The sequence below is a fragment of the Rhinatrema bivittatum genome, chromosome 7 (genome assembly GCF_901001135.1).
Source record: "Rhinatrema bivittatum chromosome 7, aRhiBiv1.1, whole genome shotgun sequence".
Lineage (NCBI taxonomy): Eukaryota > Metazoa > Chordata > Amphibia > Gymnophiona > Rhinatrematidae > Rhinatrema > Rhinatrema bivittatum.
In genome coordinates, this window is record NC_042621.1 from 191,410,895 (window position 1) to 191,437,222 (window position 26,328).

Consider the following 26,328-nt stretch of genomic DNA (forward strand, 5'->3'; position numbering starts at 1 on the left):
GTAAATAATCGATTCACATCTACTCATTCAAGACCTCTCATGATCTTAAAGACCTCTATCATATCCCCCTTCAGCCGTCTCTTCTCCAAGCTGAACAGCTCTAACCTCTTCAGCCTTTCCTCATAGGGGAGCAGTTCCATCTCCTTTATCATTTTGGTTGCCCTTCTCTGTACCTTCTCCATCGCAACTATATCTTTTTTGAGATGCAGCGACCAGAACTGTACACAGTATTCAAGGTGCGATCTCACCATGGAGCGATACAGAGGCATTATGACATTTTCCATCTTATTCACCATTCCCTTCCTAATAATTCCTAACATTCTGTTTGCTTTTTTGACTGCTGCAGCACACTGCAGCAGTCAAAATTCTATGTGGGGGAGGAAGAGGAAAGAGAATTGCATGAGGGTGGGGATAAGAAAAAGTAAGTGGGACTTACTGGGGTGGCATAAATAGTGGAGGAGGAGGAGAGAGGGCTCGATGGGATTTCAGGGTGTGCACTTGTTATGGAAGAAATGCACTCTTCATGTACCTCCTACCTCACACCCCCACTCCCCCAGGAGGTGTAGTGCATGATGAGTTCATTTTTCCCTGGTGAGTAAGTCCTAGAGAAATTTTGAAAACCCTGCTCAGTGTCAGCCCTAGCTTTAAGTCTCTTACATCAACTTCCACTTTCCTTGGTATCTGATAGGTCAGTGCCTGAAGGAAAGAGGATGCTGTCCCACAGTGCTAGAAACCAGCTATGAAATTTTGCACTTGCTCTAGACAAGTGGATCTGTGCATTTTTGAAATCCTGATAATGTATTGTAATTCTTTTAGGATCACTTAAAACAAACCCTGTAGATATGGCACTAAGCTATGTGATTCTCTAAATAAAATGGCATTTGAATGATTTACCATTTGTGTGTTTGAGCTGTTGGACAGCGTACAAACTTCTCATTACATATTTGTTTTTTCTCATTATATGGTACTAAGACCATATTGATCACTTTAACCAGTTACTGACTTACAGAACTTGATGAGGTCAATAACAGTCTGCTCATACTATTGGACCTTACTTCAGCATTTCACATGCATAACCATGTCATTCTGATTGTTGACCCAGACTCTTTGGGGACCAATGGTAATGTTCTACAATGTTTCCAGTCCTTTTTCCAGGGCAGAAGCCAATATATATTTTTGGAAGAAATATTTTTCTTTAAATTTCTTGCTGTACTTAGTGGTATACCACAGGATGCCATTATCTGCCCTATTTTTGTTTAGCTTAGATCTGCTACCACTGGGCAAGTTCATTCAGGCATTCAGTATAGAATATTTTTTTATACACTGATGATCTACAGCTATACATGCCATTAGGTTCTGATTGTACTGCTTCTTTCAACAACTTAGCATATTGGGGATACAAAGACTTGGTGGTCTGATAGAAATCAGAGGTTATTTGGATTGATGGAGCAAAATCACAAAGATTGAATCTGTTTCTGATTGATAAGTCTATTAGCTGTCATCCCCCAGTTCTGTGTCTAGAGTGTGGTCTTCAATGAAGATTTTTCCCACGCTTCTGCAGGGTTTTTTGTTTTTTTTACATCTATGTGGAATGTCAGATATGCTTTTTGTTGTCAAAAGATCAATTAAGGTAATTCATGCCTTTGTCCTAACATGATTAGTTTACTGCAGTGGTTTATTAATTGGACTACTTAAAAAAAAATACATTGGTGGGCTCCAGTTTGTACAAAATGTGGCTGCTTGGATTATATCCAAAGCAAAATATAGAAATAGGATAGAAACATAGAAATGACGGCAGAAGAAGACCAAACGGCCCATCCAGTCTGCCCAGCAAGCTTCGCATTTTTTTTTCTCATACTTATGTTACTCTTGGCTCTTAGTAACCCTTTGGTTCTATTTCCCTTCCACCCCCACCATTAATGCAAAGAGCAGTGTTGGAGCTGCATCTAAGTGAAATATCTAGCTTAATTAGTTAGGGGTTGTAACCGCCGCAATAAGCAAGCTACACCCATGCTTATTTGTTTACCCAGACTATGTGATTCAGTCCTTGTTGGTTGTTGTCTGTATGTAGATCTACTTTTTCTTCATTCATTTTGAAATAATTTAATTGGTTTCTGCTTTTATTGGATCCTGCTCAGTTATTGGATCCATTTTAAGATCCTATGATTAACTCTTAAAGCGAGATAAGAAATGAGGGCAGGCTACCTTTAAAAATTGCCTTTTTCCATATAGTCCCAGACAGACTTTGCTCTCATCTCAGAATGTTATAGTTCTTTAAAGATATATACATTTTAAAAAGTACTTGGTATTGATTCATTTCTGATTCATTGGGCCCCAACTTGAAATAAACTACTTAAGTAACTTAAGAAAATTAAAGATTTGACCTTTCGTAAACTATTGAGCACACTCTTGTTTACTTTGGCATTTGGTTAGTAGGGAGTACTAGAGTTTTGTTAAGTTAGATGATTACTAGATGAATTGTCCTCCAACTTTATTTTAAAAATGTATAGCTTCCTATTGCAGCAGTAATTGTTCTAGATGGGTTACAGTTCCCTGTACGTACCCGGATCAGTCCAGACACCTGGGTTGTGACTCCGCACCAGCAGGTGGAGACAGAGCAAAACTTGCCGGGCTTCCCTACATATAGTAAGGTGCCACCCACAGCCCCTCAGTCTTACTCTGTCTCCAGCAGGTGGTGCAGGGTCACTCACAGCCTCTGGGATCCCTGGGTTCCTTTTTGGTTTGTAGTCAGGGATCAGTGTTTTCTGTTAGGTTGTTAGGCAGTCTCAGTTTAAAAAAAAAAAAAAAGAAATATAAAGGAAGTTCAGGCTCCATTGTCCTACAGCCTCCCAGGGGGGTTGTAAAGTCCTGAGGGGACCAGCCCCCCCCTGGTTGAGGCCGCTGCTGAGGGTCGAGGGCCCAGCCGGTCACAGGCAGCAGCGTCGGGGGTGACACCGGGGAGCCCGGTTCACTCACCCCCGCTGGAGCAGCTCATCAGGACCTGGGACAGCGCAAGTATTGAAAAAAAAAAAAAAGCTTGTTTTTGGCGTTTTTTTCCTGAGCTGGCTCTCCGTTTGTCAGGCGCGTTCTCGTAGCGGTCGGTGGCTCCGGTTCACGTTCTTGTCTTTTTTGAGTTGTTCCTACTTGCTTCGCGCTCGGAACGCGCCGGGGATGCCGAGGGCTTCGTCGTGCCGCGCGTGCGGTTGTCCCGTGACGGGGTTTGCTCTTCCTGCGTTCCCGGGGGCGAGGTGTCGTCCGGGATCGGTAGGGGGGGCCGATCTCGGTCGGCGCGATCGCCGCCGCGGGAAGGCCAGCGTCAGGACGGCGTTTCGGACCCGTTCCCACTTAGCGCGGGAATGGCGGCCATCTTAGAGACAGTGCAGGAGGCCATGCGGCGGGCCCTCGCTAATGGCGGCCGGCCTCCTACGCTGTCTCCACAGCGGCGATTGTCGGATGGGGCCCCCCCGGAGGGGGGGGGCATCTCCGGCGGAAGATAGCGCGGCCATGACGTCATCAGGGTCCGAGGCGTCCTTTTCAGCGGATTTTGCGCTTCTCCTGCACAAAGTCCTGAAGTGCAAGAGGGCCCGGAAAAAGGAGAAGGCGGTGGGGGGCCCGGCGCAGGGGCCGGGTGCCCGGAAGAGGAAGTCTGCGGAGGTGCCCAAACGGCCTTCTGAAACCCCGAAAGGGAAACGCCCGGTGAGGGGCGTCCCTCAGGACACGGATTCGGAATCCACGGACTCGGAGGATGGGGACCAGGGGGCTGAGCCCCTAGCGGGGCAGGATGATCTGGATCTTGCGGGTCCGGCTCCTCCGGCGGCTGCCAAAGGACAACCGGCTGGTGATGGTGATGATCCGAAGGTAGTCCGGTTGTTTCAGAAGGAGGAACTGGATCCGCTTATCCCGGCTATTCTCAAGGAGCTGGGAGTGGAGGCGCCGCCGGTTGAGATCAGACAGGAAGCCAATATGGACCCGGTCCTGTTGGGACTCGCGGGTCTGGCTGTAGCTTTTCCTTTCCATTTTTCGGCCACGGATATACTTTTTAGGGAGTGGGATACCCCGGAATTGGGGCTGAAGGTGAGTAAAACCATGGACAAGTTGTACCCACTCCCGGAGGCCGCGCTAGAGCTCCTCCGCCTCCCCAAGGTGGACGCGGCGGTGTCTGCGGTGACGAAGAGATCGACGATCCCGGTCACAGGGGCCACGGCGCTGCGGGATATCCAGGATAGAAAGCTGGAAATGCAGCTCAAGAAGGTGTTTGAAGTCTCCGCTCTGGGAGTTCGTGCAGCAATCTGTACTAACTTTGCCCTTCGAGCGGGGTTACGCTGGGCTCAGGTGCTTCAGGCTAATGCCGGTCTCTCGGATGAGGAATCGGCACAGGCGGATCAGCTGGAGGCGGTGATTGCCTATGGAGCGGATGCGCTGTATGATCTCCTACGCACGTCGGCCAGGGCCATGGTTTGGCGGTCTCGGCGCGCCGTCTCCTCTGGCTGCGGAATTGGGCGGCGGATGGCTCGTCTAAAGCTCATCTGGGTGCCCTGCCTTTCAAGGGAAAGCTGCTGTTTGGCAAGTAGTTGGACGATCTGATGCAATCCATCGGGGAGAACAAAGCCTTCCGGCTTCCGGAAGATAGGCCTAGGGCTCGATCGTCATTTTCCAATCGGTCTCGTTTTCGGGGGCCTAGATGATCGCGACCGCAGAGAGCGGCTGGTTCATCCTATCGCCCTGCCTCCTCCGCCAGGTCTTCCTCATGGGCTCCGTCCTTTCGGGGGAAGCGTTTTGGCAGGCAGAGTGGACCCGCGGCAGGAGCGGGGTCCAAAGGCTCCCAATGAAACGAGGTCGGCCCATTCCTCGGGACTGCAGCGACTGGGTATCCCAGTCGTGGGGGCCCGGCTAAGGTTGTTTGCCGGGGAGTGGGCCAAGATAACGTCGGACCAATGGGTCCTCAGCGTGATAAGGCACTGTTACGGTTTAGATTTTGCATGGGTGCCAGCCGACAAGTTTCTCGTGTCCCCATGCAAAGGGATAGTCAAACGCGCGGCGGTAAGGGAAACTCTCGGGCGGCTGGAAGCCTTGGGGGCCGTAGTTCCTGTGCCTCGAGGACAGCAACGACAGGGTCGGTACTCCATTTACTTCATTGTACCCAAGAAAGAGGGCACGCATCGGCCAATCTTGGACTTGAAAGGGGTAAACAGGTGCCTTCGCATTCCCCGGTTCAAAATGGAGACGATCCGGTCGGTGGTGGCCGCGGTGCGCCCAGGCGAGTTCCTCGCGTCCCTAGATCTAACCGAGGCGTATCTACATATCGGCATTCAGCCATCTCATCAGAGGTTCCTCAGATTTTGCGTTCTGGGCAGACATTACCAGTTCAGAGCTCTGCCCTTCGGGCTGGCTACCGCTCCCCGCACTTTTACCAAAGTGATGGTGGTGGTGGCAGCTCAGCTTCGGAGGGAGGGGTTTCTCGTGCACCCCTACCTGGACGACTGGCTCATTCGAGCGAAGTCCGCGGATCAATGTCAACGGGCCGTCGACAGAGTCCTACAGCTCTTGCGCTCCCTCGGCTGGGAAGTCAACCTAGCCAAGAGTCGCTTGGTGCCCTCTCAGTCCTTGGAGTATCTGGGGGCGCTGTTCGACACGAAACGGGGTCGAGTCTATCTCTCCGAGGAGAGAGTCTGCAAGCTGCAGGGCCAGGTGAGACTGTTACTGGCCCTCCGAACGCCTCTGGTGCGCGATTACCTGATGGTCTTGGGCTCTATGGCATCCACGCTAGCGTTGGTCCCTTGGGCGTTTGCGCATCTGCGTCCTTTACAGTCGGCGTTACTTTCCCGCTGGAAGCCGGTGTCGGAGGAGTTTCAGCTCCCACTCCCGCTCACGGACACAGCGAGGGACAGTCTTCACTGGTGGCTACATCCCGACCATCTCAGGCGTGGGGTTTCTCTGCTCATGCCCGTGTGGACAGTGGTTACGACGGATGCAAGTCTCTCCGGATGGGGAGCAGTCTGTCAGGGACGCTCAGTGCAGGGCCTGTGGTCCAGGGAGCAGTCGAGGTGGTCCATCAATCGCCTGGAAACCAGGGCGGTAACGCTGGCACTTCACGCCTTCCTTCCGCTGATTCGCGGACAGGTGGTCAGGGTGTTGTCGGACAACGCAACAACGGTGGCGTACATCAACCGCCAGGGAGGAACCAGGAGCCAACCGGTGGCGGTGGAGGCTCAACGCTTAATGTGCTGGGCGGAGCAGCACCTCAACAGCATAGCGGCGTCGCACATCGCCGGAGTGGACAATGTCCAGGCGAACTTCCTCAGTCGCCATCATCTCGATCCAGGAGAATGGGAATTGTCGGAGGAAGCGTTTCGCCTCATCTGCAGGAGATGGGGCCAGCCCCACATGGATCTGATGGCCACCGCTCAGAACGCGAAGGCTCCGCGGTTTTATAGCCGATGGCGAGAGAGAGGAGCCGAAGGCGTCGACACGCTGGTGCTGCCATGGCCGACAAACGTGTTGTTGTACGTGTTCCCTCCGTGGCCTCTGATTGGCAAGGTTTTTCGTCGGATCGAGTTGCACCCGTCGGACGTGATTCTGGTGGCGCCAGAATGGCCTCGGCGGCCTTGGTTTGCGGATCTTCTGTTCCTGATGGCCGATCCTCCGCTACATCTTCGGGGATCCCCGGCTCTCCTCCGTCAGGGCCCCATTTGTTTGGAGGACACGGATCACTTCTGTCTCGCGGCATGGCGTTTGAGAGGCGTCGCTTGTTGAGAAAGGGCTACTCGGATGCGGTGGTGGCCACCTTGTTGAGATCCAGAAAGCAGTCCATGTCCTTGTCCTATGTGCGAGTGTGGTCAGTCTTTGAGGCTTGGTGCAGGGATCGCAAGGTAGACACTATGCTGGCACCGGTATCTGTTTTCTTGCCTTTCTACAGGCGGGGCTCTCCAACGGTTTGTCTTGCAGTACCCTTCGGGTCCAGGTAGCAGCACTCGGGTGTCTCCGGGGCAAGGTACAGGGTTTTTCTCTGGCCCTGTACCCGGATATTGCCCGTTTTCTTCGGGGTGCCAAACATTTACATCCGCCGTTACGTCACCCCTGTCCGTCCTGGAACCTCAATTGGGTCCTTTCCGCGTTGTGTTCACCTCAGTTTGAACCCTTAAAGCGCATCACGTTGAAGGATCTTACCCTTAAGACGGTCTTCCTTGTCGCGATTGCTTTGGCGAGACGAGTTTCGGAGTTACAGGCCTTGTCCTGTAGGGAGCCGTTCTTGCGGATTTCTGATTCAGGAGTGTCCATAAGGACGGTTCCCTCCTTGCCGAAGGTGGTGTCGGCTTTTCATTTGAATCAATCTGTGGAGCTTCCTGCTTTTCCGGAGGCTCGAGCGTCGCCGGAGTTACGGAAGCTGGATGTTCGTCGGCTCCTTCTCCGTTATCTGGAGGTTACGAATCCTTTCCGTGTATCGGATCACCTTTTTGTGTTACACACTGGTCGCAAGCGAGGTGGTGCGGCTTCCAGGGCTACGATTACCCGATGGCTCAAGGAGGCTATTGCTTCGGCGTACCTTCTGCGGGGCAAACCAGTTCCGGTGGGGCTTCGGGCTCATTCCACACGGTCTCACGCCGCTTCGTGGGCGGAGTCCTCTCAAGTCTCACCTCAAGAAATTTGCAGAGCGGCGACTTGGAAGTCGCTGCATACGTTCACAAGACATTATAGAGTGGATGTCCAGGCTCCTGCCTCGGGGGGTTTTGGCGAGAGAGTTCTCCGAGCGGGACTCTCTGGCTCCCACCCGTAGTTGTGTGGCTCTGGTACATCCCAGGTGTCTGGACTGATCCGGGTACGTACAGGGAAAGGAAAATTAGTTCTTACCTGATAATTTTCGTTCCTGTAGTACCACGGATCAGTCCAGGATCCCGCCCGAGTATTCAGTGTTCGAAATGCTGATCGGTTGAGTTCTGACGAACGGAGAGTCCGCTCGGTGAATTCAGTTGTTATGGTTCGGTTTGTTTCCAACTTGGTTGCCCTCTGGTTCTGGCTGTTCTGTTCCAGTTGGGGGTTTGGTTGAATCGGCCCTTGTTAGGGCGGTACAGTTGTTTAGTATAGTTGGCAGTTTTGCTTTGACCTTACGTAAGACTGAGGGGCTGTGGGTGGCACCTTACTATATGTAGGGAAGCCCGGCAAGTTTTGCTGTCTCCACCTGCTGGTGCGGAGTCACAACCCAGGTGTCTGGACTGATCCGTGGTACTACAGGAACGAAAATTATCAGGTAAGAACTAATTTTCCTTTAAATCGTGCATATTGGTTAAAAGTAATAAACCACACAAAATTTCTTATATAATAAATAGTCCTACTAAAGTTGGACTTTAACCTCCACATTTTTATCATTTTTCTCACTTATATCTTTATGAGGATTAAATGTACAACTAAATAGGGTGGTGAGATTGCTGTTGAGGATATTGTGTTATGGTGTTTATATTGATAATAAATTCCATTATATTTCACAGTTGTGGTGTGCTTTACTTGGGGCACATTTGGTGAACAAATGGGTTATAAATAAAAAAAAAAAAATACATTTCACAAACAGTAGTTGTATATGAAATAGCTACACAGTAAATATATAGGAGTTCCACTTGTCTTTTAATTAAACAAAATCTAATTTATTTTCTTTTCATTTTCCCCAGAAATATTAAAGGTTTGTCAGATATACAGATAATGCAAGTTGCCTGTGGTAGTTATCATTCACTTGCTCTTTCCAAAGGTAAATATACAACACAACTGATTTCTACCTTTTTGCTGTTACGGTTGTGTGCAAACGTTTAGGCACCTCAGTTCAAGCTATGTTTCAATTAATCTCTAACATGCGCATATGTTATAAAATGTGATTCCCGCTCGCACATATACACCGGATTTTAATGTCCATGCTCACGTGTGCGGGTGGGTGGCCTCCGAGCACAGGTGGGTGATTTTAAAAGAATCGTGCGGCAACATGATCAGTCCTTTGCCCAGTTCCCTCCCAGTCCGCTCCTTTATTGGGAGAGAACTGCCCTAACTCTATCCTCCCTCCTCCCCAGCCCCTAAACCTACCCTAATTAGCGTTCTTTTATATTGAAGAACTTGCCCACTCCGAGCAGGAGTAAGTTCCATATGCTGGCTGGCTGCCGGTGTGTGCTTCCCCCAGGACAGGGCCTAATGGCTGCTGTCCCAGCCGGCTTCCGCCCTGCCCTGCCCCTTTCTTCAGGCCCAGCACTGGAGATACATGCGTGGCTGGGCCTCTTTTAAAATGCACTCGGTACGCGCAAGGCCCGGCCATGCGCGTTATCTCCCTGATTTTACGTGCGCGGGCCTTTTAAAATCTGCTCGTTAGTGAACAGAAGCTAATGCAGTCTCTACATGGAACAAAGTTGTGTTTGAAATTTTTAATGCAGAATTACTATTTGCTGATTTTGATAGATTAAAAATAATAAAACTGTGAATTTGACACACACAAAATTTTGGATACTCTTCCAGTTGATGTACTACTATTATTATTTTTTTTTTTTTAAGTTAAGGCCAAAAAATTTGACTCATTAGGCTTTCAGTTAATCAGGTGAAAACAATTCAACAACTTGAACATATATTCTCACCCCTCTGCTGTTTTGTTTACCTTCAACAACCTTGAGTTCCTCTAAGCAGCAGCAGCTTAGTTCCTCTAAGCAGCAGCAGCTTAGTTCCTCTAAGCAGCAGCAGCTTGAGTTCCTCTAAGCAGCAGCTAACTGAGCGTTTGAAAATGAAGATAATTGACTCTTACAAAACAGGTAAAGGCTATTAAAAAATCTCTAAAGGCTTCCAGTTAGCAATTTCAAATGTCAGAAACATTGTAAAAAATGAAAATTACATGGAAATAGTGAAGTCAAGGCAAGATCTGGAAGACCAAGAAAAATCTCTGATAAAACTGCCTGCAAAGTGGTCAGATTTATTTAGCATTTTTATATACCGAAGTTCTAGTAACAATGTTACTAATCACTTCGGTTTACATATAACATTGGAATGACTTAACAAGTGAGTCTTACATAGAACAGGAAAATGAACTTGGAGAAAAAACAATTGAAATTAATAAGTTAATAAATAACATTAAAACAACAATAAATAACAGCAATCCTATAGAATGGCGATTAGAATGAATGATTAGAATGAATTAGAAAGATTTGCAAAACAGAACCCACAGATCACTGTAAACTATCTGCTGAAAGGTTTTGCTAACACTGGCATAAGTGTCCACATCACAGCGTTGCTTATACAACAATGATCTGCATGATAGAGTTGTGAGAAGGAAATCTTTTCTATGACCCCCATCACAAAAGTTATCTTGTAAAGTAGCGAAAGCAAAACGTTGATAAGCCTGAAACATTTTGCAACAAAGTGCTTTGAACTGAAGACATGAAAATCGAACTGTTCAGTCACAACCACACAAGATACATTTTGAGAAAAAAAAAGAAAAGCACCTTGCCAATCATTTAGCCTTAGGGTAGATCTATTAAACTTTGGGATTGTGTGGCAGCCAGTGACACTGGAAATATTTTGGGGATGTAAGGAAGAATGGATTCAACTAAACATCAACTTATCCTAGAAGCTAATGTTACAGTGAAGAAATTGAAGCAGAAAAAAGGTTGCATATTTCAGCAAGACAATGATCTGAAACATACCTCAAAATCAATCATGAAGTACTTACAGAAAGAAAAATGAAAATTTGGAATAGCCTTCACAGTCCCCAGACTTGAATACTATTAAAAATCTGTGGGGAGATCTCAAGCAAGCAAGGAGACCTAAGACTATTTTGGAGCTAGAAGAGTTCTGCAAGGAAAAGAGGAAAAAACATTCCAAAAGCAAGAATAAAAAAAAAAAAAAAAGACTGAGCTGGCTACAGGAAGCTGTTCTTTCCACTAAAGGAGATATTACAAAGCAGTGACTGACATGGTGTCCAAACTTTGGCATGTGCCATATTCAATATTTTATTATCTTCAATCTGTTAAAAATCAGCAAAAAGTAATTTTACATTAAAAATTGCAGAAAGATTTCATGTTTAACTCTGTACCTTGTAGAATTTGTGTCAGCTTCTTTTCACTTAAGAGATTCATTGAAACATTACAATTTGACCAGGGGTGGCTAAAATGTTTGCACACAACTATGTGTATACTGACTATTTCAGATACAGCTGAATATTTGCTTTGAGATGTTGTTTGCATATCCCTTTCTAGCTAAATCAGATTTATGTGTCTTTATGTACAAAATTTATATAAAATTACCAGGCCATTCAGGGTGTATAATTTTTAGTAAGTGGGGTTTTGGCTATCTTATTCACTAAACAGTATAAAATCATCCTAAAGGAGCCCTACTCTACTGCTGTCTGAGACTTTGGTGTGGCATCATGCCATGCTGCTCTTCAGGGTTTGAAAGTGAATAGCCTCTCCTCAAATTAGAAGATATGAGGGTTGTCACACAGCTTGTATAGTTTTGAGAGTAGAAGTAAGGCATGGTGTATCAGTTTGATTTTATTTCCTCCAATGTATACTATGGGAAAGCTTTTGCTGGTCACAGCAAAGCTCCAGCATTTCGTTCTTCCTGCTAATCTAATTTTGTATAGTATTGTGTTTTTCCTGTCGAAGGACTAGTGATTGTAGCCCTATCATGGTGACTGTGACGTTTTGTAGGCAGAATACTGCTGAGATTTGTCTTTGCCTTCTGCAACCCTAGCAACTCCAGGCACTAGTCAGGCCTGACCCTGCTTAACTTCTGAGATCTAATAAGTTCAGGCTTTCAATTGTATAAGATGGGTTAAAGTTCTAGTCACTGTTTTTAGTGGTAAAGCTTATTTTTTAAAAAAGGAGCATGAATGGTTATATGTTTCTTACTTTCATGTGTATGGGGTTCAAAGAAAGATTGAGCTAAGTAAGAAGAGAAAGTAGAAATATTTCCTGCTAAAACTATTCTGTCAAAGTTCTGTAGCAGAAGTGCGATAAAAATTACCTGAAGTATTGTTTAAATACAAAGAAGTATATGCTACTGACAGTGGAAAAAATTACTTTCCTTTCGTGTAGCAGATGGACTCAAAACAAGTGGGATATAGTGTGCTCGTGCTAGCAGTTGGAGACTGATCTGACGTCAGCACGGGTACATATACCCCCACAGGAAGTGTAGCAATTCAGTAATTTCCGTCTCCAAAGCAGTTTGGAGCTCCTTCACGCTTGCTGAGCGTGTTTCCAAATTCTACACGACTAAATTCATAGAAGAAACCTACCTGAAGACGAGCCCTGCACTCCTGCGGTGATACCAGTCGGTCCCTCCCCCAGTTGAGTTTCCCGAGGCGATTTCAGTGGTCCCTCGGAGGTGAGTGCCTCGGTCCGGTGGCTGGTTCGCGGCAGGGACCTAGCCCCCGAGTGAGAAGGGTTCGGGCGCGGCATAGAGGCAGCCTCGGTCCCGGCGTGGACTTGGCCCCCGAGCGAGACGAGTTCGGGTGCGGCCCAGAGGCGGCGGGTGCACTTCCTCGAGCGCGGCGGTGACAGTACTTACCCTCTCCCCCCGCAGCCGGAGACCGCCCGGGTCGCAACCGGGAAGCGCCGAAGACAAGGTAAGGCATATACATCTTTACTTGGTCTCCGAGGAAGTGAGGCTTTGCAGAGTCTGCCTAGGTGGCAATCCGCCACGGAGGTCGCCATTTTTTCTGCCTGGTTTGTTAGGCGCACGCTGTTAGGCGCACGGCGTTAGGCGCCCGCTGTTAGGCGCACATTGCTTAGGCGCATGGTGTAAAGCGCACGTTTATAGGCGCCCGCTGATAAGCGTCCGTTCCTAGACGCACATAGAGCGTAAGAGAGCCCAGGCATCAGAGGACCTGGCCCCTCCAACATCAGGCATGAGCCTCTGCTCAGCATGCAACCTCAGAGCTACACAGAGCGAGGAAGCAGACTCCCTATGTGCCCAATGTGAAGAGGCCCTGGGAGTTCCAGGCCAGGACCGGTCACAGCCCAGCGTACTTGCCAGTTCCTCAGGGAACACCCCCTGGACCTAGCCGGCAGTAGTGGGCAGCCGGGGACCCCAAGGGACCTGGTACCCCTCAGACCAGATCCTGCTTCGCTCTCCTGGGTGGAATTATTCAAGGGGATTCATGCCTTTGTCTCAATGCAGGCTGCTCCCCGAGTGGGTCCATACATACCGGATGACCCGGCCCCTGGACCCTCAAGGCCTAGGCACGGCCACGCGCCACCCAGGACCCCCACTTGTGGGGATTCAGATTGCCCTGAGGAAGATGACGAGTCCCCCGATGAGGGAGAACTTCCCTCAGGGGTTGAACCATATCGGACCATGAGGCGCTTCTTCTTGAGAGAGGATCTCCCAGGCCTGATCTCTCAATGCCTGTCGGAACTGGCTCTTCCGGGCCATGCTGCCCCAGAGGAACAGAGAATGAACCTCCTGTTGGAGGGCCTGCGCCAAACGTCTCACCATTTTTCCCTCCTACAAGTAGCTCAGCAGCTAATCGATCTGGAATGGAATATGCCGGAGGCCTCATTCAAAGGGGGTCGGGCCTTGGCTGGCATGTAACCCTTAGACCCGGCAACCAAGGAGAAGCTGGCGTGCCCCCAGGTAGACGCCATGGTTAGCGCAATTGTGAAGTGCACCACCATTCCGGTGGAGGGGGGGACGGCCCTCAAGGATACACATGACCGGTGCATGGACACCATTCTGAAACAAGCCTTTGAGGTGGCAGCCATGTCCCTATGGATTGTGACCTGCTGCACCGTGGTGACACGTTCCTGTTTATCACAGGCTAGGAGCAACACCCCGGGAGAAGAAATGGAATCAGCTCTCTCATTCCTCACTGATGCAGCCTCTGACCTAGTCTGTACGGCAGCCAAGGGAGTGTCATACTCAGTGGCGGCCGACGACTCCTCCAAGATGCGCCTCACGAGAATGCCCTTTGAGGGATCCCTCCTGTTCGGCAGTGACCTTGAGAAGCTGGCCAATAAATGGGGCGCCTCTCCATTACCCCGTCTACCAGAAGACCGGTCAAGGAGGAACCAGCGCCCCTTCCCCAGACCATCCAGAGGTAGAAACTCTCAGCGCTTCAACCCGTACAGGACTCGCTACCAAGCACCTCGTTCGCAGGCCAGGAACCAGTCCTTTCGGCCTAAGCACAACAAGAGGGGAACCGGCTCGGGTTCGGGTCCCGGCCGTACCCCACAATGACAATCAGCCGACCCATCCGGGGGTCGCGGCCATAGGGGGCAGGCTGTCCCTCTTCTACCGCAGGTGGGTCGAGATTACCTCGGATCAGTGGGTCCTCGCCATCATCCGAGAGGGGTATTACCTGGATTTTTTTCGGCTTCCGCCGGACAGGTTTGTGGAATCTCCTTGTTCGCCCATCAAGAGGACGGCCCTAGACGTCACTTTGCGGAGGCTCCTGTCCCTAAAGGCCATAATCCCAGTGCCTACAAGGGAGATGAATTCTGGGCATTATTCCATTTATTTCATCGTGCCCAAGAAGGAGGGCACTTTCCGGCCCGTCCTGGACCTCAAGTCAGTCAACCGATACCTACTGGTCCCCAGCTTTCGCTGAGGTCTGTCAAAAATTCAGTACAGCCAGGGGAGTTTCTCACATCCCTAGATCTGTCGGAAGCCTACCTGCATATCCCAATCCATCGGGATCATCAGTGCTATTTAAGCTTCAAGGTCCTGGACCAGCACTTCCAGTTCCGAGCTTTACCCTTTGGGTTGGCCACCGCGCCGCGGACCTTTACCAAGGTCATAATAGTAGTGGCAGCGTCCCTCAGGAAGGAGGGAATCCTCGTCCATCCCTATCTGGACGATTGGCTGATCCGGGCGAAGTCACCAGAGGAGAGCCGCCAGGCAACCAACAGAGTTATAGCTCTTCTGGAAAGCCTAGGATGGGTTGTAAACTTGAACAAGAGTTCCCTACAGCCTTCTCAGTTGCTGGAATACCTAGGAGTCTGATTCGACACCCAGGAAGACAAGGTCAGCCTGACCTCCAAGAGAAGATCAAAGCTCCGGAATCGTCTGAAAGCTCTGCTGAGCGCCACCCGGCCCACAGCTTGGGATTACTTACAGGTCCTCGGCCTTATGGCATCCACTCTGGAAGTGATACCATGGGTGCGGGCTCATATGAGACCATTACAACGCGCCCGCCTATCTCGGTGGAGCCCACGATCACAGAACTACACCACACACCTACCTCTACCAGCCAGAGTGCGGAATCAGTTACGGTGGTGGTTGCAGCCCGGCCACTTGGGCCAGGGGTCGAGAATGTCTTCCCCAACCTGGACCCTGCTCACTGCGGATGCCAGCCTGAACGGATGGGGAGCACATTGTGAAGAACTCACTTCCCAAGGGCGGTGGAACAGAGAAGAGTCGGGATGGAACATCAACCGACTAGAGGCACGGGCAGTCAGGCTAGCATGCCTGCGATTTGCCCACAGACTTCGCAACAGAGCGGTCAGAGTGATGTCAGACAATGCCACCACGGTGGCATACATCAACCGACAGGGCGGAACCAGAAGCCAACAGGTATCCTTAGAAATAGCCCCCCTGATGACTTGGGCAGAAGCAAATCTCCAGGACATCTCCGCTGTCCACATCGCCGGGAAGGACAACGCCACGGCAGACTTCCTCAGCAGAGAAAGCCTAAATCCAGGGGAATGGCAGCTGTCGCCCACAGCTTTCCAGATGATTGTGGATTGGTGGGGGACGCCGGGCATGAACCTACTAGCGGACAGGTCCAACGCTCAAGTACCCAGATATTTCAGCCGCAGGCGGGATCCTCTATCCCAGGGGATCGATGCCCTGGTACAGCCATGGTCTCAGGGGATCCTGCTATATGCCTTTCCTCCATGGCCCCTTCTGGGCGCCATTATACACAAGATTCAGCGGCACAGAGGCCTAGTTCTTCTAGTGGCACCGGACTGGCCAAGAAGACCCTGGTACGCAGACATGAGAAGACTACTGGCAGGGAATCCACTACCCCTGCCTCCACACAGGGACCTGCTGCGGCAAGGTCCCATCCTCCACGAGGATCCAGCTCAATTCTCTCTTATGGTCTGGCCCTTGAGAGGGCTAGATTGAAGAAACGAGGATACTCGGGGCCGGTAATAGATACCCTCCTCCGAGCACGCAAGTTCTCCACATCACTAACATATATAAGGATCTGGAGAGTATTTGAAGCCTGGTGCGAAACTCACGGCACCAATCCACATGCCACTAAGATCCCTATCATTTTGGATTTCCTGCAAGATGGACTTCAGAAGGGTCTGTCCCTCAGTTCCATCAAAGTTCAAGTGGCAGCGCTATCCTGCTACGGTCCCTGGAGTGCTGGCAACAGCATCGCCACACACCCAGACGTTTCACGTTTCCTGAAAGGAGTCAAACACATTTGCCTGCCACTGAAGTGGCCGGTGCCCCTGTGGAACCTCAACCTAGTGTTGGAATTTCTAGCGGGATCCGCCTTCAGTCCCCTTCGAGGCCTGTCTCTCCGTTTGTTGACCTTGAAGATGGTGTTCTTGCTGGCTGTATGTTCAGCACGCTGCATCTCAGAGCTACAAGCACTGTCCTGCCGTGATCCGTTCCTCAGAATCACTCCAGAGGCTATCCATCTTCGCACGGTTCCTTCCTTCTTACCCATAGTAGTCTCACAATTTCACCTCAACCAAACCATATCCTTGTCAACCACGGAAGGTTTGAAGAAGTCAGAAGAAGGTCGAATACTGCGTCATCTCGACATCGGCAGAATACTGGCCAGATACTTGGAAATGTCAGAAGCAGTACGAAAGACGGACCATCTGTTCGTCCTTCACCGTGGGAAGAAGCAAGGAGAAGCGGCCTCTCGGTCAAACATCGCCCGCTGGATCAAAGAAGTTATCAAGGCGGCCTACGTAGAGGCAGGAAAACCACCACCTCTACGGGTCAAGGCTCATTCTACCAGAGCGCAAGCGGCCTCTTGGGCAGAAACTAGGATGTTGTCGCCTGCAGAAATATGTAGAACGGCGACCTGGTCCTCCCTCCGTACCTTCTTCAGATTCTACCGTCTGGACGTCCAGGCCAGGGAGGACACAGCATTTGCAAGGGCAATCCTAACCGGTCCTCGGGCAGCCTCCCACCCAGTCCGGGAGTAGCTTTTGTACATCCCACTTGTTTTGAGTCCATCTGCTACACGAAAGGAAATGTGGAGATTACTTACCTGATAATCTTGTTTTCCTTAGTGTATGCAGATGGACTCAGCATCCCGCCCGGCTGCCGGTATACATGGGGATTCGCCAACTCAAGGTAAGACATGTTTGCTTATAAAGGGCTTCCACCCTGCCGGGTGTCATGCCTTCCGGTTAAGAACACTGGCGGTCTCCAGCTACCATCAATTGGTCAGGGTAAATCCTGTTCATTTAAACGATCGGTCAGTCACACATATATCCATAAAAGCTTTTGCAAGGAAGATTACTGAATTGCTACACTTCCTGTGGGGGTATATGTACCCGTGCTGACGTCAGATCCGTCTCCAACTGCTAGCACGAGCACACTGTATCCCACTTGTTTTGAGTCCATCTGCATACACTAAGGAAAACGAGATTATCAGGTAAGTAATCTCCACATTTTGTGTTTTCTATTCATTCAGAATTGTAACTTTGAAAAATGTTTCATAAAATTATTCTTCAGCACAGGCAAATAAAATAAGTGCATCCTATGCAATAAAATCCCCCCACACCCAAATAAAGGTAGGGTAAGCATGCTGAAACTTGGCTTCAGGAATACATTCCAACATAAAGGGTCATGTCAAAAAGGATTTGTCGTAACCTTCTTTGGCTAGCATTCAATAATTTTTTTAATAAGTTTAAGATAGCATCAGTCATTCTTGAGTTATAAGCAAACATGCATACAGGCATACACTTCATTTTATATAGCTATGGCAGACAGGATGTTGATGACCTGTCAGTTGTAGCATAGTTTGTATGGTGAATGGTGTGTATGTAGCAACTTGTTTGATACAGAATTGATAGGATGTCCTGATGCTGTTTAGTACTATGGGTGTATCCTGTGTTTATGCAAGTGTGTTTAATGACAGGATTCTATTTATCTTGTGATATGCTGTATTCCCTGTGCCATGCATATTTGCTTTGAAATTAAAGCAGTGCGTGCTATATGTACTCTCTTTGATGCTAGGTGTCATTTTAGTAAGATGGGAAAAGCATTTCATGACTTTCTGATGAACAGACATGAAGACAGTGTGACATCTCATGAGGAATATTTGACAGTAGCGCAGTAAAGGCTTGTCCTGCCAACATTTGTGCCATATTACCCATCTGGCATCCTTTATAGCCATGTACATAATCAGATGGTTCTTAGGGGCTTCCCTTATTCTAGAAGGAAGATTTAAAAAAAATAAATTATATTTTCTTATATATGTTTTTGTTTTGTTTTTGTTTTTATTATGTTTTCAGGAAGTGAAGTGTATTCCTGGGGACAGAATAAATATGGACAGCTGGGTTTAGGTTTTGAGTACAAAAAACAGATTTCACCACAACTGGTGAAGTCTTTATTGGGAATCCCATTTACCCAGATTGCAGCAGGAGGAGCGCATAGTGTTGTGCTGACACTTTCAGGAGCTATTTTTGGATGGGGTCGTAACAAATTTGGACAGCTTGGACTTAACGATGAAATTGGTAAGTTAAAGATTACATCATTATGTATGTTTATATATAATGTTATCCACATATGTATTACTGCAGCAGTCTATAAAACAGTACAAATAGTTAAATAATTTGTAATCAGATTTAGGGATGTTGAAGTCTTTGATTGTGACACCTTTTATTGAACCAACAAGGAAATATGTGATAATACACTTAGGAGGTTTTGAGTTGACCAGGTTAACACTGAGTGATGAAGATGAGATCTGTTTTAAAGTGGTAAATGTCACAACCCATATTGAGTAGATCATGCTGAATTTTAGAATATAATAAATAGTTTGTATTAATGTCAATCTTAAACATATTTCTGTTATAAAGGTAAAGAGTCACCAAAATAGAAATTGGGGACAACTAGCCATGATCAGTCCAAATTTCTTATAAGGTTTATTTTTAATTTTTTTTAATTTTAATCACTATATACAGTAGTACATCAGATTTAATATAAAAGGATTTGCTCCACTTTGTGCTTATCAGAACCCCTGTGCTTAATAAAAGGGCTTATATTAACTCTAGTGCCAGATGAGAATTGAATCTAAGGATGGAGAAGAATAAAGTCTAATATTAAGCATGTGTCTCTTACCATTCTATAAAAGCTTCCACGCATTACCAAAGTGATGAACATGCTTTCTAACTGACTGCAGTGTTTAAGCATTTACCTTGCTTTGTGTTAGAGCATATTGCAGGAACTCTATGGATGGCATACATCTTATATTTCTAAACAGAAGATAAGGGTCTGGTGACTGACAGAAGAATCTGATGGTAGTGGTTACCTCAGAATAAAAAGGCATTTCTCATGATCAGGCACTTACAAACTTGTTCTCACTTTCCTTTTACAATACAGAGATTTTCTTTCTGCATGCTGCCTTAAACCATTCAAATTGTGACTCTGTTTATAGCTTTCTTACTTTGAATATGTAAATATAATTGAGCTAAGTAAGACTAGAAAAGAAAAATATTTTCATGTATTTGTAAAATATTAACATGCTTGTCTTTGGGAATTGAAAGGATCAGTAGGAAAACCCAATGATTTATTACTACACATGCCTTTTGTGCCAGTAGGCCAAACTGGAGTCTTATGTAATAGCAGACAGTACTGTAGCTAAGCCTTAGAATTGACCCGAAATTTTTTTTTTTTTTTTTTTAAAGCTAGCTGCTTCTGACTCCTAAGCTTGCTTTAGCTTTGCTCACTGTTGTTTGACTGGGCCATCTTTTGCTGATGGCTTGTTGGGGAAAAGGTGGATACAGCACTCACAGTCCCCCTGGAGAGTCCCATCTGTCAACACCTATTTGTTATCTTTCAGGAAGTTCTTGTGTCAGACTCCTGAGGGGGATCTCTGCCAATAAATGTTCCTGAATCTTAATTATGATCTGCGCCTGTCACTGTAATGGCTGAGCAGGGTGAAAAGGAGTCACGGATAGAGATGTGCATTCGTTTTTTCCGAATTGGAAAATTTCAACTAAATTGTCCAATTCGGCATGTTTCGGGGACCCCGAAAAATGATTTTTTCACGAAAATTCATTTTTTGGATTAGTGCGTGCTAACAAAAACTAACAAAAAGTAACAAAATCTAATGGTTTTTGCTCCCCGTTAGCGCGCACTAACTAAAAAAAAAAGATTTTTCACGGAAAAAAACCCCCCGAACTGCAAAAAAAAAGACATTTTCAGCGGCGGCCGAAGAATGACACAAACACAAAAAACGATTCACATCTCTAGACACGGAATTAAAATGGGAAAAAATCAGGATAGCTGTGAATGAAGGCTCCTAGTGTTCGGTTCTAATTGGACTTAGTGACTCAAAGGAGCAGGAGAAAGCTGATAGAGAAAACGTAGTACATTTTTATTGCCAATTATTAATTAGCCTTGCAGGAGAGCTACCTTATTTTCAGGCCGATACAGTACAGTGTGCTCCGACAGAGCGAACTGTTAACCGGCATTTGGACGCGCGTTTTTGATGTGCTAGCTTTACCCCTTATTCTGTGCACCCTCCGACTTAATAACATGGCGATATTAAGTCGGAGGCCCCAAAAGTTAAAAATAAATAAATAAATAAAAAATGGGCCCACGGCTCGCTGGTTGAAAACCGGATGCTTAATTTTGCCGGCGTCCGTTTTCCGAACCCGTGGTTGTCAGCGGGCTCAAGAACCGATGCCGGCAAAATTGAGCGTCGGCTGTCAAACTCGCTGACAGCCACTGCTCCTGTCCAAAAAGAGGCGCTAGGGATGCGCTAGTGTCCCTAGCGCCTCTTTTTGCTGCGGACCCAAATTTATTTATTTATTTATTTAGAACTTTTTTATAACGACATTCATGTGGCAAGATACATATCATATCGGTTTACAGTGGAACACAATTTTGCAACAAGCATTACATAGAACCAGGGTTACAAGGAACTGGGAAAACAAGGGTAAGAACAGGGGGAAGTGTTAGCAGCAGTTAACAATAGAGACATTTAGCAAACGAAGGGACGATTAAGCAAAAAACTGTAATTCAACACTAGAGAATTCTAAAATAAATATAAATAAATATATGTGCAATAATAGGCCTGTAAAATATGGTCATGGAAATGTTCGAAGTGGTATGTTATTGGTAATGTTCGTCTGGTTATGGAAAAGCTTGTTTGAAAAGCCAGGATTTGAGTGTTTTTTTTTAATTTAAATTAATTTACTGTATCGCATGCACAGGAGAGTGGGCACTCGCCCGCTCTCCCGTGATTTTTACTGTATCGGCCAGTCTGGAGTGAGAACAATTTTAGCCTATTCTGGTCTTCTGAACAGACCAAATTGTTATTTGTGGTATTTTGTGCTTTATCATTTGTGGTTTGGTGATACTGACTTTTTCCTTCTGTTCATCGATCTTAATGGCAGGTTCCTAAGAGGCAGGGAACTCTTACAGAGCTTGGAGTTTAAGTGAATGAAATGTATTTCTGAAGTATTTTTGTGTTCAGTTTATCCTCAACAGTTACATCCCTCTAGTTTGAAGAACATGAATGCTACTTTTCCTAGCGTGAAGACAGATGGACTCAGGACCAGTGGGTTTATGCTCCCTTGCCAGCAGATGGAGACGGAGCAAGCTGATGTCACAGTATATATATACCCCTGCAGTGACCGCAGCCTGCCAGTATTCTCTGTCTCCAAACAGATGATGGACGTGCATCTCCCTATGGGGTTTGCTTCGTATTTCTTTGAAGGAGAAATGTAAAATTCTGATTTAAGGGAAAGAAAGCCCCACTCTCCTGCGGTGATACCAAAAGGTCCCTCCCTCAGTTAAGAATTCCAGAGGTGATTTCCGTTGTCCCTCAGAGGTGTGCCTTGGTCCAGTAGCTGGTTTTCGTAGTGTGGGCTTAGCTGCTAGTTCATCTGAAAGGCAGCGGGTGCAGGAGGCCGAGCGCTGTGGTGACAGCAGATGCTCTCTATCCCCGCAGCCAAAGACTATCTCTGTACTAAGCCAGTAAGCGCTGAGCTCAGGTAAGATTTAAAAAAAAAAAAAAAAAAAAAGTTTACCTTTTATGCAGAGACAGAGAGGTTTTTAGGACTTCCTCCTGTCCCCATGCTCAGCATGCTGTCCTGATGTTCGTTCCCGCTCCCATTGAGGTTGGGGAACTGGACAGCCTGGCAGGTTGAGCGGCCCTGTTGGGCTAGGTCTCACAGGCTTTTTCTTTACCCGCCGTGTGGTAGGCCGTGGCGTCTTCACGTGCTCCTGTGCATGTTCTGCTGCCCTCTACAGGCCATCAGTGTGCTCAGTGCGTCGGCTCTGTGCACCCGTTGTGTGCTCGATTTTGGGCATGCCTTTTATGCGCACAACCTTTTTGTACTTTTCACGCTTCGGGACTTGGCGCATGAGTTGTGCGTGCTCCTTTTTGCACTTCTGAGGCACTTCAGTTTTATGCTCACAAAAACCTTTTGAGCGTGAGCCGTGCAGACGCACATTTACCGCCATGATGGCGCCAGTAACAGAAGCCTAAGCATATTCTTATTTGTGTTGCCTGTCATATTAGGGGTTCTCAGCCTGACCTGGCATCTAACCTGTGTCAGCACTGCTCAGACCCTCGGGGAGTTGTCTGCCGTCATTTCTATGTTTCTATGTCTTCCTCGGATTTTGCTAAGCCTGGCGTTTCCCATTCTGATGATGGGTTGGTTGTAGCATTGACTGGAGGGATGCCAGACTTTGGTTCTCCCTTGACTGGCTCCTCCTCAGGCAAGGGCAGTTCTGTGGGACCAGCTTCAGTTTTATTATTTATTTAGTTATTTGTTTTATATACTGACATTCGATATGGCATATCACATCGGTTTACAGAGTAATTCATGGAATAATATGACAATGGTGTCTTATTATTCTTTACATAGTAACAGAGTAACTTATTTAACAATTTGGAACTCTCTTTTGATATACAAAGAACACATGAGATGATGAGATAGGAGTGTCTTATTCTTCTTTAATGGGAAACTAACAAACACTTGGCAGTTTAAACACTTTAATAAGGACTCAGTAACTAAAGTTATGTAGAGGACCAGGGAGTGGGGTAGGGAGGAGCAACTGTTTGGGGGCTTAGCTCAGAAGAGCTACAAGTAGGCGGTGAAGAAAGGAGTGTGTTAACCAAGAATGTGGGGTGGAGTCGAATGGGTTCATAATGATCGGGGGGTATCATTAACTCGCTGGCTGGAAGGCTTTCTGGAATAGCCATGTTTTTAGGATATTCTTGAAAGTCTGGGTTGAAGGTTCCATTCTGATTTAAAGCCCAGAGGGGCTTTAAATCAGAGGAAGCCCGGCGCCATTTCCTTTCGAACGCTGCTGCTGCTTGTTGCTTCAGCCTGCGCGATCGGCGCCGAGCCCCGCCGGGGGAAGGCTTGCAAAAGCACCCTCCTCCCCCAGGAGACCCAGCGCAGACAGCGAGGCAAAAAGATAAGTACCTACAGGGACTTTACCATCTCCTCTCCGCGCCAAAAATCGCCGCGATAGGAAGCCCCGCCCGCCGAAGCCAGCCTCCAATAGGAGCCAGCCCAGAGGGGCTTTAAATCAGAGGAAGCCCGGCGCCATTTCCTTTCGAACGCTGCTGCTGCTTGTTGCTTCAGCCTGCGCGATCGGCGCCGAGCCCCGCCGGGGGAAGGCTTGCAAAAGCACCCTCCTCCCCCAGGAGACCCAGCGCAGACAGCGAGGCAAAAAGATAAGTACCTACAGGGACTTTACCATCTCCTCTCCGCGCCAAAAATCGCCGCGATAGGAAGCCCCGCCCGCCGAAGCCAGCCTCCAATAGGAGCCAGCCCAGAGGGGCTTTAAATCAGAGGAAGCCCGGCGCCATTTCCTTTCGAACGCTGCTGCTGCTTGTTGCTTCAGCCTGCGCGATCGGCGCCGAGCCCCGCCGGGGGAAGGCTTGCAAAAGCACCCTCCTCCCCCAGGAGACCCAGCGCAGACAGCGAGGCAAAAAGATAAGTACCTACAGGGACTTTACCATCTCCTCTCCGCGCCAAAAATCGCCGCGATAGGAAGCCCCGCCCGCCGAAGCCAGCCTCCAATAGGAGCCAGCCCAGAGGGGCTTTAAATCAGAGGAAGACCGGCGCCGCGCGCCGTGCGTCGCGCGTCTAAGGAGCGCGACAAAGGGGCCTGCCCCTTTGTTTCGCCCCTTCGTTTCAGCCCCGAGGAGGCCAGAGTCCTTCCTGCGGAAGTGTTCTATCTACAACAAAGGTAGCAACTATGAAAGGTACGGAGCTAACCGTTTCAGCCGTATGGAATAAAAGTACCACTCAACCATTTTCATCCATTCCAGTCTCCACAGCGTCATAACATACATCTACAACAAGACCCTCCACCACTTCAGGACGCGAGTCAGGTTAGACACTCGTTGTGCATTCACATACTACCTCTCCACCAACTCTCGTTCACATACTACCTCTCCACCAACGCACCTGGACCTCGATCCATCCCCCTTCCCACCTGCATTTCTCCAGCATTCATCCACCTGCACCGGCAATCTACAAGCATTCAGCCAGCCTGTCCTGCAAGCTTCCAGCATTCATCCAGCCTCACCTGCAAACAAGACCAATTCATCCAGCCTCACCTGCAAGCTTCCAGCATTCATCCAGCCTCACCTGCAAGCGTCCAGCATTCATCCAGCCTCACCTTCAAGCTTCCAGCATTCATCCAGCCTCACCTGCAAACAAGACCAATTCATCCAGCCTCACCTGCAAGCTTCCAGCATTCATCCAGCCTCACCTGCATACAAGACCAATTCATCCAGCCTCGCCTGCAAATTCCCTACAGTCATCCAGCCTTAACTGCAAGCCTCTAGCACTCTTCATGACCCACCTGCAAGATTCTAGCACTCATACAGCCTCTCCTGAAAGCCTCTAACACTCATCAAACCTGCACAGTCAAGCCTCCAACTTTCACATAGCCCCTCTCACTATCCTTCTAATCTCACAACATAGTTCTTACAAATGGCTCCATTTTTCACAATTCCAATTCTCCAACATAATCCACCACCTAAAAGAATTTCTTTCCGACATGCCCAACAACACAACCTTAAATCCCTTTCTTCAATTTTGATCACCCCTACCACGCAATTGCTAGGCCTCACCCTTTTCTCTTTAAGCCTGGTCAATGCTCAATCTCTAACGAAAAAGTCTGTAATCTTAAACGACTACCTCATCGACGTGAAACCGGAGATATGTGCAATCACTGAAACGTGGTTAAAACCAGCAGACACAGCAATAATTAATCAATTACCTACAGAGGCTTACGACTTCTTCTCGCTACCTCGTCATAAAAAAAAGGGAGGAGGTATTCTTTTAGCATCTAAAAAGGACCTCAAATTCTCTCTACAGCAATCCAATTCCAATTCTAAACTTGAATTTGGCTTCTTCACCTCAGACAAGCTCCAAATCCTTCTCGTATACGCTCCCCCAGGACTCCTGGAATCAGATGCTTCACCACTGGTCGAACTAACCTCTTCCCTCATCAACTTTGACTCGCCAGCTATCATACTAGGTGATTTCAACATGCACGTAGATAACCCTATCCCATCACATAACTGTGAAACACTACTCACAGCCTTCTCAGCGCTAGGCTTTACTCAACTAGTTAACAAACCTACTCACAAAGCCGGCCACACGTTAGACCTGATCTTCGTTAACGCTGCAATCAAGCCCATATCTATCCCAGATTGCACAAAGGTCCCATGGTCAGATCACTACCTCATAACAACTTCATTCTCTATAAAAGATACTAGCCCGGCTTGTATTCCTTCGCCCTCCTTCACATACAGGAAAACTTGCTCCCCAGAAGACCTCAATAATCACCTATCACCTCAACTCCACAAACTGGACCTTACAGATCCGAACTCAGCACTTCGATCATGGAATACAATCACCGAAACTATAGCTAACAAGCTATGCCCTTCAATCACAAAAAAACCACACCAGAATTCCTCCAAAAGACAGCCCTGGTTCTCCTCAGAACTAAGAAAGCTCAAACTCCAACTAAGGCAAAATGAGGCTAAATGGCGCAAAAACCCAGTAACCAACACCCTTTCAATCTACAAATCATCTCTGCATCTATACAAATCAAGCACATTAAGATCCAAGAGGGACTATTACGCCTCGAAGATACACGACCTTGTATTCGATGCCAAAGCCCTCTTCA

At 47.8% G+C, this 26,328-nt stretch overlaps 1 protein-coding gene across 8 annotated transcripts in view; it reads left to right on the top strand.

Moving 5' to 3' along the window:
- HERC4 (HECT and RLD domain containing E3 ubiquitin protein ligase 4) overlaps nt 1-26,328 on the top strand; it is a 280,806-nt gene that overhangs the window by 60,241 nt on the left and 194,237 nt on the right. For all 8 annotated transcript variants that reach the window (XM_029609698.1, XM_029609697.1, XM_029609695.1 and 5 more), the window contains 2 exons: nt 8,661-8,737; nt 18,450-18,671. In XM_029609698.1, the coding sequence (XP_029465558.1) occupies nt 8,661-8,737; nt 18,450-18,671 (299 nt within the window). The remainder of the gene's footprint in view (nt 1-8,660; nt 8,738-18,449; nt 18,672-26,328) is intronic.